The sequence below is a fragment of the Eubalaena glacialis genome, chromosome 14 (genome assembly GCF_028564815.1).
Source record: "Eubalaena glacialis isolate mEubGla1 chromosome 14, mEubGla1.1.hap2.+ XY, whole genome shotgun sequence".
NCBI lineage: Eukaryota > Metazoa > Chordata > Mammalia > Artiodactyla > Balaenidae > Eubalaena > Eubalaena glacialis.
The window spans coordinates 83,695,870-83,715,008 of record NC_083729.1 but is presented as its reverse complement, the minus strand read 5'-3'; the positions used below and the strand labels follow the sequence as shown (position 1 = coordinate 83,715,008).

General features: G+C 47.4%; 1 protein-coding gene across 1 annotated transcript in view; it reads left to right on the top strand.

Annotated features, from left to right (window-relative positions):
• Positions 1–19,139, top strand: part of ACOXL (acyl-CoA oxidase like) — a 340,428-nt gene that overhangs the window by 27,116 nt on the left and 294,173 nt on the right. Inside the window, 5 exon segments of the mRNA XM_061210908.1 lie at positions 397–477; positions 479–512; positions 827–913; positions 2,752–2,824; positions 7,482–7,614. Coding sequence (XP_061066891.1) covers positions 397–477; positions 479–512; positions 827–913; positions 2,752–2,824; positions 7,482–7,614 — 408 coding nt within the window.

The window sequence follows — 19,139 nt, the reverse complement described above, 5'->3', positions numbered from 1 at the left end:
TACATTAAAGCCACAGGCTCAGACCAATAGTACACATGCCTGTGCAACATGACAAAGAAGAGAGACCGGGAAGAAGTGAATGAACAACTTTCATCCATCAAAAAGTGGCAACGTATTTTCCTGATTGGAAGATTCATTGACAAAGCACTTTAATTTCCAGTTGTTTTCAGAGTTAAGGTGGAGGTGAATAGTGCACACTGCAGTGATAGCATGGTGGTGTTGAGCTCCCGAGGTTGAATTAGGTGACTTTGGGTCGTCTGCTCCTTTTCTGTGAAATCACCCGCGTGGGTGCAGCTACACGATATGGATCTGTTTCACAGTGTTCATTGCACTGAACCCAGGAGTTGAAATGAGCCATAAGAAAGAAAACTCTGTTGCTTTGCTGTTTCTGTGTAGGAGTTTGTAATCGACACACCATGCGAAAATGCTGAGAAGATGTACATTGGAAACGCCATGTACGGGAATTATGCAGCAGTCTTTTGCCCAGCTCATCATAAACGGAAGATCTCAAGGTTTGTTACCAACACAGAAACCTAGGATATTTCCCTTTACTAGTACTGTTCTCCCGTGAGTACTTTACACAGAAAACCCACCTCAGAGGGCTGTTTCTACCTTGTAAAAAAATTCAGCACTAACGTTATCTCCTAAATATACATGATGAGACGATTTATCATTACATTCAACATTAGACACTATAATGGGCAGTGCACAGTCATAGAACAAAATGAATTTCAAGATCAACATAATTGTACACTGTCCCAGGAAATGAGCAAAGCTTTGATCATATCTTTAGAGACTTTAGTTAGTGTCTCTTCACCTTCCTTAGGGCCCCACTGTTTCATCGTTCCTGTCCGCGATGAAAACGGAAGCACGTACCCAGGAGTGACAGCTATTGATATGATGTATAAAGAAGGTGAGTCCCCAGGTGACCCCTCTCCCACCCTTCTTTGCACTTCCTGCCTGTTCCCTACCCCACCCAGTGAGAATCTAACCTAACTCACGAAAGCAGTGAAGGCAGAGAAGACTCTGATTTTGAAGCCTGATTAGTCTTCTGTGTATGGCAGTTAGAGATGGTTGCAGACTGCCATTTATGAACACGCATTGGTCCCATTTCTCCCAGCCTCTCGTGTTTACTAGTCATGAGGCAGCTCTGTCCCCAGCTGTTTCGTCTCCTCTCTCCTTCTTGGACTTGTGCGCCCTCAGAGGGCAGGTTGAGGTTCTCTCTTTCATGGCCCAGAGCCACCAGCCTCAGTGGGTCCTAAGGATTGCCTCCGTGGACTAGTTTGCTAGGGCTCTTGTACTCACACTGAGTGGCTTAAACAACAGAAATGTATCGACTCACAATTGTGGAGGCTATGAGTCCGAGGTCAAGGTGTCAGGGGGGTTGGTTCCTTCTGAGGGCTGGGATGGGGAGGATATGCTCCAGACCTCTCTCCTTGGCTTGTAGGTGGCCGTCTTCATGTTCACATGGCGTTCTCCCTGTGTGCTTGTCTGTGTCCAATTTCCTCTTTTTATAAGGACATCGGTCATTTGAATGAGGGCCCACAAATGCCCTCATTTTAAGTTGATCGCCTCTGTAAAGACCCTTTCTCCAAATAAGGTTACATTCACGGGTACTAGGGGTGAGGACTGCAACATATCAATCTTGGGGGAGACACAATGCAACCCGGAATGCTCGGTGAGAGCAGGCCATGCCTGTGGGCTCCACTGGTTGTCCCCAGCCAAGGGAAGCCAAAAACGCAGGTGGGGGGAGAAGGGAAAAAAGAGAGAGGAAAGAGCAGAAGAGAAGGGGGAGGAGACGATCCTTTGGAGGATGGGGCTAAGCTCACCCTGGCCCCGTAGGGATATTGACCACCGCGTGCCTGCAGGAATGGGCTGCAAGTGCTTTAGGTGACTGAGGCCCTGATCCCTTGAAAACACCTGACGTGTCAAGTGCTGTTGAGAGTAGAGGGGTCACCCGGCCCTCGTGAAGTGGTGCCAGACATTCATGACGCTGGCAAACCCAGAAAGTCTGAGCTGGTTTCCTTGTAAGCTCATAAGTACCACTGTGACCTTGTCAAGGGGTGATGTTCTAGATAAGACCTGCCCTAAAAAAAGATCTTTTCTCCCAGAGTAAGTCTCCCTAAGTGTGAGATGAACAAAAAATAGACCCCAGATTCCGACAGGTGTTCTGAGGAAATGGGTCTGGCAGATTTTAAGAAACTTCTTGGGAGGTGGTCACCCTACCCACCCACTGCTGTCCCTCTGGCCGTTTCCCAGTGTCTTCTAGGCATTTGCTGTCACAAATTCACCCCGTGTTCTGGGGAGGAAGCACCGAGAAGGGGGAGGAATTTGAGTTCTGCGTCACTGGGGGGCGTAAGGGGCTTTCCTCCTTCTCTGTGTTCAGTCTGATGTTCTTTCAGTTGCCTAGAATTCTCCCTTTTCTAGTCACAGCAACTGCTCAGGTGAGAAGCTGTGTCCCCGCCAGACCCCACCCCCTAGCTGGCCTCAGAGCAGGTGGGCTGCACAGAGGGTCTAGCATTTTCTCCTCTATTCTTGGTAGGGAGGAGGGGGCTGGAGAAGCAGGCACCACTCTTCATGGAAACAAGCAAACAGCATCCCCACCCCAAATAAGACAGCAGCAACAATTCGGGAAGTGAGATAAAGGGCTTTGCGTTTTAGCAGCGACAGACCTGGGAAGTGGCCCGGACAGTATTTCTGATGCACATAAACTTGCCACCTACAGCTCCGTTTCCCGTCTGCTCTCTCTAGGTCTGCATGGTGTTGATAACGGGATTCTGAGATTTGACAAGGTTCGGATACCAAGGGAGAACCTGCTGGATAAGTGAGTAGTTGTCTCCTTAACTCGGACTTGCTGCGCGTGTGAGCTCTTTGCCCGCCTTCCCAGGCCTGGTTCCTGGGTCTCGTGGGCTGTACGTCCAGAGTGTCTTCTCATAACCTCTCCTACAATTTTACTGACAATTAATTGAGAAATGTAGATAAACAAATCAAAAAAAGTTAAGATAATCCCAAATGCTATCACCCAGACACAATGTTTGTTATACTTTCATGTATAACACTTTAGACTTTTCTCTATGAGATTATATCTAAAGAGAGAGAGAGATGTTTGATTTTCACTGAATGAGGTCCACTTAGAAATTCTATTTTTTATAACTTGTAATTTCTGTTTAACATTATATGTCCAATGTTTCTGTGCAACAATAAATACACATAGGCATTATCATTTTTATTTTTATTTATTTATTTTATTTTTGGCTGTGTTGGGTCTTCGTTGCTGCGCACAGGCTTTCTCTAGTTAGGGCGAGCGGGGGCTACTCTTCATTGCGGTGCGCGGGCTTCTCATTGTGGTGGCTTCTCTTGTTGTGGAGCACGGGCTCTAGGCAGGCTTCAGTAGTTGTGGCACATGGGCTCAGTAGTTGTGGCTGGCGGGCTCTAGAGTGCAGGCTCAGTAGTTGTGGTGCACAGGCTTTGTTGCTCTGCGGCATGTGGGATCTTCCCGGACCAGGGATAGAACCCGTGACCCCTTCATTGGCAGGTGGATTCTTAACCACTGCGCCACTAGGGAAGCCCCTATCATTTTTAATATTGCCATAATAGACTGTTAAATGATCTATAAGTTATGTATCAATCGCTTATTGTTGGTATTTAGGTTATTTCCTTAAAAAAAATTATTTTTTGGCTATCATAAAATAATTAGTGTAATTGCCTCCTTTGTGGATGACAGGAGATAAGGTACCATCCTTCAGCTTCAGAGGCTGTTCTAACCAGTACTGGTTGGGTGGATAATATCAGAGGTGCTTAGTGTCATTTCCCAGCATCCCTCAGTGAGGTCAGATGGGTAAAAGAACGAGGTGAAGGTTGCTTCTACAAGTGCATTCCAGGGGTGGAGCCCCAGGGGTTCACTATGCTCTTTGCAGAGGCTAAGAAACACCAATTAACTTTACTTTTCTCAGCAGCATTTCATGTATCCAATAAAAATCCTGAACTACAGTGATATTTAAATTTGTGAAGAAGCAAGCCATCAGGCTTGCTGCTTGCTTTTCTATAGATTTTCCTTTAACACTTTACTCCTTTTTACTTTTTATTTTTAATTAATTTTTATTGGGATATAGTTGATTTACAACGTTGTGTTAGTTTCAGGTGTACAGCAAAGTGAATCAGTTATACATATACATATATCCACTCTTTTTTAGATTCTGTTCCCATATAGGTCATTACAGAGTATTGAGTAGAGTTCCCTGCGCTATACAGTAGGTTCTTATTAGTTATCTATTTTATATATAATAGTGTGTATATGTCACTCCCAGTCTCCCAGTTTATCCCTCTCCTCCCTTTCACCCCTGGTAACCATAAGTTTGTTTTCTACATCTGTGACTCTATTTCTGTTTTGTAGATAGGTTCATTTGTACCATTTTTTAAGATTCCACATATAAGCGATATCATATGATATTTGTCTTTGTCTGACTTACTTCATTCAGTATGACAATCTCTGGGTCCATCCATGTCGCTGCAAATGGCATTATTTCGTTCTTTTTTTATGGCTGAGTAATATTCCATTGCATATATGTACCACATCTTCTTTATCCATTCCTCTGTTGATGGGCATTTAGGTTGCTTCCATGTCCTGGCTATTGTAAATAGTGCTGCAATGAACACTGCGGTAACTTTACTCCTTTTTACTGCCTGCAAGTTCTTGCCAGTAAATAAATGTCACAGATGCCAAAAGTTTAAGGAAGATATGGTGGCAACAAACTTAAAATGGACCAAATTCTGGTTGACATTTTTTCCCTTTGTGAATTGGTAGGAAATGAAATGGAAACAACAAAAACATCTTTGTAGTTGTCCTGGTGGGTGATGAAAGCCCCAGGCCTCCTCAGGAATGACCAGTGCCCATGCCAGCAAATCATAGGACCACCAGCCTTCCCCAGAGGTGCCTGTTCCTTTCCTGGTGACTTATCAGCATCACTCCACTCTCGGAGATGGGGAAGAGGGAAGGAAAGCCACAGATGTGGAGCTCTCCATTTTTCATCCATACTAATAGGATCTTAGTGGACTGGACAGTCCTCGGCCAGAACCTGGACCCACTGGCTTAGCATTCATCCAATGCACTAGGGATTAGAAAGTCAGATTCAACCAGAAAGAAAAATGATAGGGAGCTACACGGTCTGTAGAAAATATGAGAATATGTAGAATATTCTTTGGTAAGCAAGATTTGATTTAAAAGCCATTCCATTGGTATTTAAGCTGCCCCCCAAATACTACAGAACAGCAGAGGCAACACACTTTGGGGGTGTTGGTTTATCACTTGATCAAAAAGGGGTCTGTAAGCAGATGTACAGATTCAATGAAATTCCTGTCAAAATCCCAGCTGCCTTTTTTTCGTGTGTGTGAAAAAACTGAGAAACTGGTTCTAAAATTCATATGGAAATGCAAGAGACTCAGACTACCCAAAACAATCTTGATAAAGGAGAACAAAGTAGGAGGACTCACATCCCTGATTTGAAAAATTACTACAAATCTACAGTTATCAAGATAGTGTGGAATTGGCATACGGCTAGATGTATGGACAATGGAATAGATAGAGGATCTAGAGATAAATCCTTCCACTTATGGTCAATTGATATTCAACAAGGGTGACAAGATAATTTAATGGGGAAAAATGGTCTTCTCAACAAATGGTGCTGGAACAACTGGATATCATAAGCATGAAGTTGGACCTTTACCTCATATGATATACAAAAATTAACACAAGATGGATCACAGATCTAAATGTAAGAGCTAAAAGTATAAAACTCATAAAAGAAAACATAGGTGTGCTGGGACTTCCCTGGTGGTCCAGCGGTTAAGACTCCGCACTCCCAATGCAGGGGGCCCAGGTTCGATCCCTGGTCAGGGAACTAGATCCCTCATACCTCAACTAAGAGTCCACATGCTGCAACTAAAGATCCCACACGCCGCAACTAAGACCCAGGCAGCCAAATAAATAAATAAATAAATATTTTAAAAAAAGAAGACATAGGTATAAATCTTTGTGACCTTGTTTAGGCAATGATTTCTTGGGTGTGACACCAAAAGCACAAGGAACCAAAGAAAAAATAGATAAATAGGACGTCATCAAAATTAAAAAACTTGTGCAGCAAAGGACACTATGAAGAAAGTGAAAAGACAATCCACAGAATGGGAGAAAATATTTGCAATTCTTATATATCATAAGAACCTAGTATCCAGACTGTAAAAGGAACTATATTACAGCTCAACAGTAAGAAGACAAATGACCCAATTAAAAATGGGCAAAAATATGAATAGACACTTATCCAAAGAAGATATTGAAATGGCTAATAAGCACATGAATAGATGTTCAACATCACTGTCATTAAGGAAATGCCAATGAAAACCACAGTGAATTACCACTTTGCACTCACTTCATGGCTGTAATAAAAGAAACAGATGATAACGAGTGTTGTTGAGGATGTGGAGAAACTGGAGCCCTCATCCATTGCTGGTGGGGATGTAAACTGGTGTTGTCAACTTGGAGAAGAATTTGGCAATTCTTCAAAAGTTTAACGTCTTCATAGGACCTAGCAATTCTACTCCTAGGTCTTTACGAAGACGTTGTCTACAAGAGAATTGAAAATACATATCCACACAAAAACTTGTGTACAAATGTTCATAACAGTTATTCATAATAGCCAAAAAAAGTGGAAACAGCACAAATATCCATCAACTGATGAATGGATAAACAGCATAAGGTATATCCATACAATGGAACATCATTTGGCCATAAAAAGAAATGAAGTACCAACACATGTTACAACATGCGTGAACCTTGAAAACAGTGTGTCAAGTGAAAGAAGCCAGACACAAAGGCCACACATCGTATGCTACTACTTACGTGAAATGTCCAGAATAGACAAATCCATAGAGTTAGAAAGTAGATTAATGGTTGCCGGGCTCTGGAGCGTAGGGAGTATGGGACAGGACTGCTAATGGTATGGGCTTTCTTTTCGGGGTGATGAAATGTTTTGAAATTGGATAGTGGTCATGGTTGTACAACTTCGTGAATATGCTAAAAACCATCGAACTGTACACTTTAAAAAGGTGAAGTTTATGGTAAATGATTTGTATCTCAACAGCAAAAAAGTTGACTGATGTGCCGTCTTTACACCCAGGCTGTGGTGTTGGTTTGATGATGGCGGTCCTCATGCCTGTCTTCGTCAGAGTCCACTGCTGAGTTGCAGGATGGTAGTGGTGGGAAATCTGCTCTCACTTTCCATGAGTTGAGCCTTTCTCAGCATCTCCTGGGGAGGCACTTGTCCTGCTCCCCAACGCTGCTGTCTTGTGAGGGAGGATGCAGGATGGGGAACCCTGTGCGACTTCCCTGTGTGTGCTCGTGGGAGCCACCTGACCTCATTTCTAGGCGCCATGTTCTTCTCTTGCGTTAACCCCATCTCTCTTTTCCACCTGCCTCTCCCCCACCGCAGGTTCGGTTCTGTGGCTCCAGATGGGCAGTACCACTGCCCCATTAAGGACAAGAGTGCAAGATTCAATGTGATGTTGGCGGTGCTGACCCCTTCGAGACTGGCTGTGACTTTCCAAGCTACAGGCTCTATGAAGGTAACTGACTCTGATGTTAATTTCCCTCGCTATTTATTCTCTGCATGTTCCAGGGGTGGGTAACAATGTTAGGAGTTGAGCTGCTTGAGCCACGGTTAGTGTAAGGTGGCCTGGGTTGCTGGTTAGATGCTAGCGAGTGCCAGTTGGCCCTGCACAGAGACCCTTTCTGCAACCTTCTTACCGTGGGGTCCCATCCCCCTGCATCCCGGATGTGTGCTGCTGATTACGGTGGGTGGAACACAGGCGGTGCGGCAACAGGGCCACTAAAGATGGTCCCGGGAGAATTGGTTGTTCAGAACAAACACATCTTCTGGAAAAGCAGCTAAGAGCTGACTCATGGATAAGGGCCTGCGTGCCTTGGCTGAATTCACTGGGGAGCATTGATGCTTGCGCGGCTGTTTGGCGTGTGACAGTCACCATCACAGGCAGGAGTTCATGAGGCCAGACCTCCAGAAGCCAACTCTGCCTCCCATTTCCCCCCGCCCCCTCCTCTGTCTTGGTTTGGAAAAAGCAGCCAGGAGAGAAAAGCTCTGGAAGGCTGCCTGCTCTGCAGGGCACTGCACTGTCTGTTCTCTGGTCCCTCCCCGTCTCTTTGCATCTCTTAAGCTCCACTGAGCTTGGGGAAGCTGGAAGGAGAATTAACATACCCGTGAATATCCATCTGTGGCTTGAACCCAGATTCTCCATCAAGAAGGAATAAGTTTCATTTACCTGACTCCAGGCCTGACATCAGTGTGCAGCCACCTGAAAAGCAGGAAAATCCTTCCTTTCTCCCTTCTGCCGGGTCTGCACTGCTCACAGGAAGCCTGCCTGACCGAGCTCTCTCATGTGGTGCCCTTCCCGCCAGTGGGTGCAGCTGTGACCCTCAGTCCTGAGCCAGTGACCGTCTGCCCGCCCGTGGGCGCTGCTTTATGTGCTTGTTTTCGGTGGCTCTTTAAAGTGAGTGGGGTGCGTATTCAGTTCTGAAGACCCAGGTCCAGAGTGGCTCAGCGGGTCTCAGCTGAACCGGCTGAGTCAGTGAGGCCCCAGGAGAGCCTCAGGATGCAGGCCCAGGGGTGAGGCCAAGGCGCTGGCACAGCGGCAAAGTACGGAGGAAAATACTGCTCCCAAGTCTGTGATAGACACTGTTTCAGCCATTTTCCAGACTCCAGAAGGAGGCAAGAGGAGAGAAAGCCGACGAGCCCAGAACTGCACTGTAGAGAAGATGGGACAGAAATCTGATCCGGGTTCTGTGAAGCGGCGACAGCCGTATCTGCACAATAGCCGCTCTGATCACAGCAGCCTCAGGAGCCCTCTGAGGGGAGTGCTGGGGAACATTGGAACCACATGCTGGTTCGTGGCTCTAAAGGTGCCGTAGAAACCCTGTGCTGTTACGTTTTGGAGTGGGTGATGTCGTGTGAAGGATGTCCACACTGCCAGGGACCGGTCCGCCCATTCAGGCCAGTGGTGGAGTCCTGGGGGGCAGGCATAGGGTGGTGTAGATGGGGCATGGGGGGGCCTTCTGGGAGGGACTTGATTTTTAAGTATCAGTAGATCTGGAGCAGTGGGGGTGGGGAGAGAGGACACAGAGTGGCTGATTTTTAAAAGGCACCCGTTCTCCATTTTCCTGAGCATTATCAAGGGGCCAGCCCCTGCCAACTCCAGAGGGTCTGGGGAGGAGGGCACATTTGGATCAATTCCTTTTTGGGCATCTGACACACACACTTCGTTCCTGGCAATGTACAGGCCTTATCACGATCGTGGGCTCTGAAATCAGAGAACCCTGGGCTCAAACCTCAGCCTGGATGTGACCAGCCATGGGGGCGTGGGCAAATCAGTAGCCTTCTTTAAGCCTCAGTTTCTTCATTTGTAAAATGGGCCTTTTGATAATGGTGAGGCCTGGGTGAGGATGTGAGTGCGGTGCTGACACAGAGCAAGGGCTCCGTCGCTCAGAGCTGTTGCTGACGTGATGGCAGCTCCCGCTGCTGTTACTGGGGAGATAGGCGTTGGCTGTGGGAGAGGAATAAATGGGCTTTTCCATGAAACAAATGCCTGGAGTCCTGGCCTCCAGGCAGCCAGGCGATCTGAGACGTTTGTAGAGGTGCGTGGTGTCCCTTGGATTCCTGAGTATCTGAAGCAAAACACAGTGGTCGTGAGTCGGCACCTGCCCTGTTTGGGAGGCGGGTTTGCCCGGTGACGGGGAGACCCCTCGCAGAGCTGGACGGGCCTCAGACCCATGTGGTCCAGATATGGCCGATGTGTCGTCCCTGACGGACCCTGGCCGCTGTGATCTCATCGCGAGCATCTCTGGCGAGGATGATCTCACCCGCTCTCTTGGCAGCTCCTCCCCTCCTACAGCTTAAACACAGGACAGATGCTTTCTCAGCTGAAACCTGAGAAGGTCCTGCTTTTTCTGTGCTCACTGATGAGTGGAAAACGGATCCCTTTCTCCAAAGGGCATTCCTCCTGTGTTAGAAAACTGTCACCATGGCTCCCCACGGTGACATTTGCTCAAGGCCAGCACGCCTGGTCATTTTAAACTCTGCCCAGATGTGTTTTTTTTCCCCCATGGATATCTCTCATTTTCATAGCGTTTCTCAATATCTTCAGATTTTCTCGTAAAGTCTTGCTGTAATAGCCATGCTCTCATTTGTGCCCCAAATGCCATGTCTGATTAAATGATTAGCAGAGACAAAAGGAAAAGGAAACTAAGACATTTTGGTGGGGGGGGGGTGCGCATTGAGAGAACTCTGCAGCAGAAGTCGGGGTGGGGGGGGTGCTGGGAAGCCTTCTCTGAAGGAGGAAGGAAGCTGGGGAGAGTCACGGTGGGTTTGGAGGCAGAAGTAGAGGAAGTGTGAAATGTACATGAGGTCTAGCCCAGAGTTTTGGGTCGATTTTGCATGGAAATAATATTCTAGCATAAGGCAAGCTGGTGCCCACTTTCAAAAGAGTCTTCCCTAATCCTTTAAGTAGGTGTTACTCCGTAGCTGGGTCCCACCCTCAAGGTTTCGGATGCAGCAGCTCTGGGGTGCGGCCAGAGAATCTGCATTTCTACCCGGTGATGCTGAGGTTACCGGTCCAGGACCGCCCTTGGAGAACCGCTGCACAGAACAGACGGATGCAGTTCTAAATTCCTGGCCCCATCCCAGCCACCCTGTCACCCTCTGTGGCCTCACAGTGCCTCCAGGAACAAGGCACATTCTCTTCCAGTTTCCAGTGCCTTCCACGACCGACCTCTCATCCCGCCCACCTCGTGCTGCGGTGCCGCCTGGCGAGCCCGTCCCCACCTTTCGCCTGGTTAGTTTCCCGGATGTTTCAGAGCTCCGGTAAATGTACCTCCTTCAGAAAGGTCACAGCCCGTAAGCGGTCCCTCTGTCATGTTCCAAGGCTCTGCACTCCCCTTGCAGCGTTTATTGTGGTTATAACCGACTCATGGTGTGATAGCTGTCTCCCCTGCAAGCCTAGAAGCTCCACGCAGCCAGGGGCCCTGCCGGCCTCGTTCGCTGCCATGTGTTCAGCCTCCCACACAATGCTGGGCACAGAGTAGGTGCACAGCAAATAGGACTTGAAAGAATGGGTGAAGAATGAATCAGAATTCACATAGAAAGCACCTGGGTTAGTTTTTAGCGGAGATAAGTTCTCAGTATGTGTTCATTCTGTGCCTCCCCATCCCAAGCCCTCAGCCTGTTGCCAGGGTGACTGGGACGGATGCTGCCGCATCTTCCTTCTAACTCTCTGTGGCTCTTCCGCCCAGAACAAGGTGTCTTCTTTCTTCCTTCCTGTTTGTCCTGTCCCAGGCACTGCCCTTCGTGTCTGCTTCGTATGTACGTGCCGGCTTACGGCGCCAGGAGGGGGCACTGTGTTGGCGCCCGTTTTGCAGTTAGGGATGAGGCCCTGGTGGTCAGGGAGTCACCTGGGGTGGGTGGGCACCTCGCACAGGTTGTCAGCGACACGCAGGGGCCATACTGCAGGGTCTGCGTGTTGAGTACAAGTCAGGAGTCCTGGACTGTCTCTCCGGTTCTGGGTCCAGGGATCGTTGAGACCACGCCCACCCTGCCGGCTGCTGGAAAGCACGGTTTCTGTGGAGAAAGCTACGGCTTCTCTCGTTTCTTTGAGTGAACTGATCATATGGCCCTTGTTTGCCTTGCCTGCTTTTGGCAACTCTGCCGTGTGCTTGGTGAGGTCACAGTTAAAGCGGGGCCCAGATCCTCCCCGGGGTTGGGTGGTCGGCCAGGAGAGCCTGGGGGACCGCAGGCTGAGTCTTTGGGCCTCCCCGGCCATGGGGACACCCTGCAGAGCACAGATGCTGGAGGCGTCAAGTGACTTTGTTCTGTCAGGGTGAGGCCACCACTCCTAACCGCTGGCAGGGAGGAGACCCCACGGTCATGGCCCCCCTGGATGGGCTCAGGGTCTGCTGCCACTGGGGCGTAGTGGGCCTGGGGCTTCACTTCAATTTCTCTGAGCTTTAGTTTTCTCACTGCGTGAAATGAGGCCAAAAAAAAAAAAAAAAAATTCCATCTGATGGAAACATTGTGAAAATTCCATGAGTTAATTCGTCTCTTCACCATCACCACCACCACCAAGACTGTTACAAGAAAATAATACTTATTGAGCCTTTATTTTAAGCCATGCCTGTCATAAGTGCTTTACAGGTGTTAACTCATTTCTCCTCACACAACTCTGAGAGGGTTCCATCGGTACCCTCACTTCCCATATGGGGAAACTGAGGCAGAGGAGGTAAAGGAATTTGCCTGAGGTGGGCACTGGCTATGCTTCCTTTGACTTTGGTGGTCCTTGTTAAGGTAGTAGATGGCCCCGTGTTTGGAGGATGGTCCCAGCATGTTGAGTAGATAAGATTGACATGTAGATATTATTAAAAGATACAGTAGAATTAAGGGGAAACAGGGGCAGCCCGATACAGTGCCTGAATATCTAGGAGCTGGAGATGCTTGGTCACAGGTGTGAGCTACTGAGTTAGCTGAGTTACAACTTTGGGTCATGGCAGGCCACCAGCAGGCCGCTGAGTCCTTGGGTTAGGAAGAACCTCACCACAGGCATTAGCCAGCACTGCAGCCGCTGGGAGCCGTGCTCGTCCTCATCGCCTTGTCCCAGTGGCCCAGCGCTGAGCCGAGGGAAGGGAAGATGCCCCGTGTCAAGTTGCTGAGTTGAGAGGAGTGGGGTTGGCATGCCTGGAAGCAGTTGGAATGTTGTGCCTGTTCTAGACTCCAGAGTGAGGCCACTGAGAACATGGGCTCTGGAATCAGCCTCTCTGGGTTTGCCTCCTGCCTCTGCATGGCCTTGGCAGGTTACTGAACCATCTCTACACCCCTAAAAATCATAACAGCACCCCTCTGTAGAGCTGTTGTAAAGCCTGAGGGAATTAATACCTGTAAGGGGCTTATACAGTAAGTCCCCTACATATGAACGAGTTCCGTTCCGAGACTGCGTTCATAAGTCCAATTTGTTCGTAAGTTCAACAAAGTGAGCCTACATACCCAACTAATGCTGTAATAGGTTTACAATACTTTTCACACAAATAATACATAAAAAACAAACAAACACAAAAAATAAACCATTTAAAATTTTACAGCATAGTCCCTTGAAAAGTACAGTAGTACAGTACAACAGCTGGCATACAGGGCTGGCATCGAGTGAACAGGCAAGAAGAGTTACTGACTGGAGGAGGGAGAGGAGGTGGGAGATGGTAGAGCTGAAGGATTGTCAGCAATAGGAGACAGAGGACAAGCTGCAGTTTCATTCATGCCTGACGTTGATGGCACAGGTTCTGGTTCCTTGCTGGATTCAATTCTATCTACCCTCTTGAAAAAACGATCCAGTGATGTCTGGGTAGTAGCTCTTTTTTTCTTGTCATGGATGACACTGACACCGTAGCACTGGATTGCATTCTGAACGGCTGCTGCAACCTTTGTGTACCATTCTAGGTTCGGGTCCTGTGCCTCAAAAACTAACAGTGCCTCCTCAAATAAAGAAAATCCTAGGCCTTCCCTGGTGGTCCAGTGGTTAAGAATCTGCCTGCCAATGCAGGGGACATGGGTTTGAGCCCTGGTCCGGGAAAATCCTACAGGCCGCGGAGCAACTAAGCCCATGTGCCACGGCTACTGAGCCTGCGCTCTAGAGCCCACAAGCCACAACTACTGAGCCCGTGTGCCACAACTACTGAGGCCCACTCTCCTAGAGCCCGTGCTCTGCAACAAGAGAAGCCACTGCAATGAGAAGCCCCCGCACTGCGACGAAGAGTAGCCCCCGCTCGCCGCAACTGGAGAGAGCCCGCGCACAGCAACGAAGACGCAACGCAGCCAAAAATAAAAAAATAAAAAATAGGGGCTTCCCTGGTGGCGCAGTGGTTGAGAATCTGCCTGCTAATGCAGGGGACACGGGTTCGAGCCCTGGTCTTGGAAGATCCCACATGCCGCGGAGCAGCTAGGCCCGTGAGCCACAATTACTGAGCCTGTGCATCTGGAGCCTGTGCTCCGCAACAAGAGAGGCCACGATAGTGAGAGGCCCGCGCACCGCGATGAAGAGTGGCCCCCGCTTGCCGCAACTAGAGAAAGCCCTTGCACAGAAACGAAGGCCCAACACAGCCAAAAATAAATAAATTTATTAAAAAAATAAAAAAATAAAAATTAATTATTAAAAAAATTTTTTAAAAAAGAAAGAAAATCCCCTTGCCCTTTCCTGTGTCGTGAATCTCTTCAGTTCTTCAGTTACTTCTTCTTCCTCCACTTTTGTTTCCATCATTATTGCTTGGCGCTTCTTAGCAGTACCAGCTACGTCACCACTGCTTTTACGCTTGCTTCAGGACACCCTGGGCTTGAAATAAAGATACTGTACTACTGTGCTCTATACAGTACTGTATAGTAAAGTACATAAAGGCACAACCACTTTTAGAGGATGCACGCATGTGACAATGTACACCAGACACGTGAACTAACTTACGTGATTGGACATGTGAACGCACGTTCGCATCTTTGAAAGTTCGCAACTTGAAGGTTCGTATGTAGGGGACTTACTGGCTAGGGCTTTAAATACTAAATCATCAATACATGTAGGCTGTTATTATTGTTAAAAGGGACCTGGAAGCTTATACAATCAAGTTCAGGTATACTGATGATTAAAAATGACATCTGAGGTTGTGAGGATCACAAATAGGGTTTATAACACATGCTTACCCCCAGGTGGTAGTGGCTGCTCAGAGCTGAGGGTGGAGAATTAGGAGGCTGAGTTTGGATGGGGCTGAAAAGTGGCTATGGTTGTGGTGAGAGCCACGTGGTGGGATGGGGAGCAGTGGGCTCCATGCCGTCTGGCTGACCTCCTGGGGTTCAGTGAAGGACACGTGGTCTTGAGAGATGACTGGAGAGCCCAAATGACCATCTTTGAGTCCTCAAAGGTTGCAGTGTTGAAGATGGTGGGCAGCTTTTCCTGTCTCCTGGGGCTGAGGGGAGAGCAAAGGGAAGAAATTGGTTTCAGGTGGGACTCTTGGGCCTTGTGATAGACACACGGCATTTCCTGATGGTGAGCATTGTTGGATGTGAATCAAGGGTCTGTGGACGGTGCTAGAGCCCACATTTTCAAGAGAGTCTTTCCCCTCTGTTGATGGGGGTTTGGGGATATCGTGTCCTCGAATGACCTTTCCAAGACCTTCTGATGGTGAGGGTTCATGGAGAATTAGAACAACAAAGAGGAGGAGGTTGGGGGCATCTGAGTATCCTTCTGAGTCAGAGGTGGCTCTTTAACCACAAGGGGCGAGGTGGTGCAGTCACTTGGGCCTGTGAGCGTTGGGTGAACACAGGGCAGAGCAGGCTGTGTGTTCCTGCTGGTCTCTGGTCTTGCCTTGGGGCTTCCTCTTCACCCAGGTTCTGATGCATCCCCAGAGATATCCCTGACGTCAGTGTTCTCTCCCTGGTGTCTGGTTCCTGTAGTGCCATGCTTGTGTGCCTTAGTCACAGGCTGGGGCTGGGGCTAGACAGCTTGTGTCAGAGTGTGACATTCTATCTGCCCTGATGACCTTGAACCAGATGCTATGACATTCATCCCTGAGTTGAAGCTCACTCAGTCCTCTTAAATTAATAACTTCAATTTCAGTGGCTACCACTATAAAACTACCAGATTTTTGTCTGTTTAATTCCTGCTAGGAGGTCACCTATTTTTATTTTCTTCTGGGATCATTTTATCTTCATCTCTTCTTCTTGTCACTTAGATTGATCTAATTTTTATCATTATTAACAGAAAATTGACTTGGCAGGTATCATATCTTTTTATTCAGTCTCAGTGCAGGGCCTAGTAGAGCACTAAATGTCATGGAAGTCATTTTATCCTTCGTTTTCTTCCTCCCTCCCTCCCTCCCTCCCTTCCTCCCTCCCTTCCTTCCTCCCTTCCTTCCCCCTTCCTTCCTCCCTCCCTCCCTCCCTTCCTTCCTTCCTTCCTCCCTTCCTTCCCCCCTTCCTTCCTCCCTTCCTTCCTCCCTCCCTCCCTTCCTTCCTTCCTCCCTTCCTTCCCCCTTCCTTCCTCCCTTCCTTCCTCCCTCCCTTCCTCCCTCCCTTCCTTCCTTCCTTCCTCCCTTCCTTCCTCCCTTCCTTCCTCCCTCCCTTCCTCCCTCCCTTCCTCGCTCCCTTCCTTCCTTCCTCCCTCCCTTCCTCCCTCCCTCCCTTCCTCGCTCCCTTCCTTCCTCCCTCCCTCCCTTCTTCCCTCCCTCCCTCCCTTCCTCCCTTCCTCCCTCCCTTCCCCCCTTCCTCCCTCCCTCGCTCCCTTCCTCCCTCCCTCCCTTCCTTCCCCCCTTCCTCCCTCCCTCCCTTCTTCCCTCCCTCCCTCCCTTCCTCCCTTCCTCCCTCCCTTCCCCCCTTCCTCCCTCCCTCCCTCCCTTCCTCCCTCCCTCCCTTCCTTCCCCCCTTCCTCCCTCCCTCCCTTCTTCCCTCCCTCCCTCCCTTCCTCCCTTCCTCCCTCCCTTCCCCCCTTTCTCCCTCCCTCCCTTCCTCCCTCCCTTCCTTCCTTCCATCCTCCCATGCATGCACTCATCCATCTACCTGTCCACCAGCACACTCGTAACCCACCTGTTCATTCATCCACCCATCCATCCATCCATCCATCTACCCACCCATTCTACTACAAAGACTCTGAACACAGTGATGATCAGTTCCTCTATGATTTCGAAGTTAATGGGAGGTGTGGAATATTCTAGACAAAAGCAGTCACTTACCTAATGGACATCATATTTTAGAAAAACTCCCCAGGCAGGAGTGTGTAGGGAGAGAGCCCAGAGGCAAACACCATCCTCTGGATCCAGGCCCTCTTCTAGCAGTAGGCTCGAATAAGGAACATCTCTGTAGGGCCCTGTACACATGAGGGCTTCAGTGTGGGGACTGAATTGAATAGGTTTGGAAAGAAATGGGCATACTCTAATACTGAGCACGGTGAGACCTCTGCCCCCTGAAACAATGTGGCATAATGGAGGGTGGAGAGAGGGGACGAAATGGGTTCCCTAGCGTAATGTCTTGAAGGTGTATGGTACTCACCAGTGTGTGTTTTGTTGAAATTGGTGAGCCGAAGTTGCCGTATACTTATTCTCTTGGCACTTTTGTAACATGGCCAGTCATCTCTTCACGCAGAGAGTGGTATTGGAGAGATGAGAGCAGTGACTCATCCGTGTCAGTTGTAGGTTTGTCTTTTTAGATGCATTGTGTGTGCTCTGAGGAAGCGGAGTCACACTACTCATCTTCTTCTACTCAGGTTGGAGTTATGCTTTCTTTAGCATCCTCACACGCACTCACATACACACAGTGTGGGGAGCAGAGTAGCAGAACTTGCTCGGACGCTGGGGAAGTCCCCTGGGATCAGGGCTTTGGCCTGGATGATCCTCAGAGGGATTGTCTGTAAAATACAGTTTCCAGAGTTTTCTGATGTAGAAGCTTCCTGAGGCTGACCACCAGAGGGTGACAAATACCAGTAATGATTTGCAGATTATTTTTTCCTTTACATTTATTTACTTTTGTATGTAAGAATTGGCTGGGTTTTTTTGGTTCTCATTAGTTTAGCTTCTTACCAGCTATGAGTGTTGATTTTTACAATGTGGTCAATAAAAGGAGAACGGGGATGCATCAGCCTAATAATCGTCTGGCTCAAGACCAAAACTGTAAATAGGATGTGGAGTTATCTTCTGTTTTAATTTATTTTTTATTGCAGTATAGTTGCTTTACAATGCTGTGTTAGTTTCAGGTGTACAGCAAAGTGATTCAGTTATATATATGTGTGTGTATATACATATATATACACATATATATGTGTGTATATATATATATATATTCTTTTCCATAATGGTTTATTACAAGATATTGAATATAGTTCCCTGGGCTATACCATAGGATCTTGTTGTTTATCCATCCTATATGTAATAGTTTGCATCTGCTAATCCCAAACTCCCAATCCACCCCTCTCCCACCCCACCTCCCCCTTCCTCTTGGCAACCACAAGTCTGTTCTCTATGTCTGTGAGTCTGTTTTTGTTTTGTAAATAAGTTCATTTGTGTCATATTTTAGATTCCATGTGTAAGTGATATCATATGGTATTTGTCTTTCTCTTTCTGACTTACTTCACTTAGTATGATAATCTCTAGATCCATCCATGTTGCTGCAAATGGCCTTATTTCATTCTTTTTTATGGCTGAGTAGTATTGCATTGTTTATATGTACCACATCTTCTTTTTCCATTCATCTGCCCATGGACATTTAGGTTGTTTCCATATCTTGGCTATTGTGTATAGAGCTGCTGTGAACATTTGGGTGCATGTATCTTTTTGAATTATAATTTTGTCCGGATATATGCCCAAGAGTGGGATTGCTGGATCATAAGGCAGTTCTATTTCTAGTTTTTTGAGGAACCTCCATACTGTTTTCCATAGTGGCGGCACCAATTTACATTCTCACCAACAGTGTAGGAGGGTTCCCTTTTGTCCATACCCTCTCCAGCATTTGTTATTTGTAGACTTTTTAATGATGGCCATTCTGACTCGTGTGAAGTGATACCACATTGCATTATAGTTTTGATTTGCATTTCTCTAATAATTAGTGATGTTGAGCATCCTATTGGCCATCTGTGTGTCTTCTTTGGAGAAATGTCTGTTTAGGTCTTCTGCCCATTTTTGATTGGGTTATTTACTTTTCTGTTGTTGAGTTGTACGAGCTGTTTGTATATTTTGGATATTAAGCCCTTGTCAGTCGCATCATTTGCAAATATTTTCTCCCATTCTGTAGGTTGTCTTTTCATTTTGTTTATGGTTTCCTTTGCTGTGCAAAAGGATGTGGGGTTATCTTGATGACTCTTCAGGATATAATTTGACTCACAAATGTCTTAGAAAATAAGTTTGCAGCATTTTGGGTGGATGTGAAAATGGTTAAATATTTTTTGTGGTGTTTCCATGGCAGTTGTTTACATTTTTAACAACTGAAATGGAGACATTTATTTTTTTTAAAGATACATCTGCTGCCTTTTTCCTCCAAAGCCAAAGATCTAAAGATCCAGTACAACCATAGATA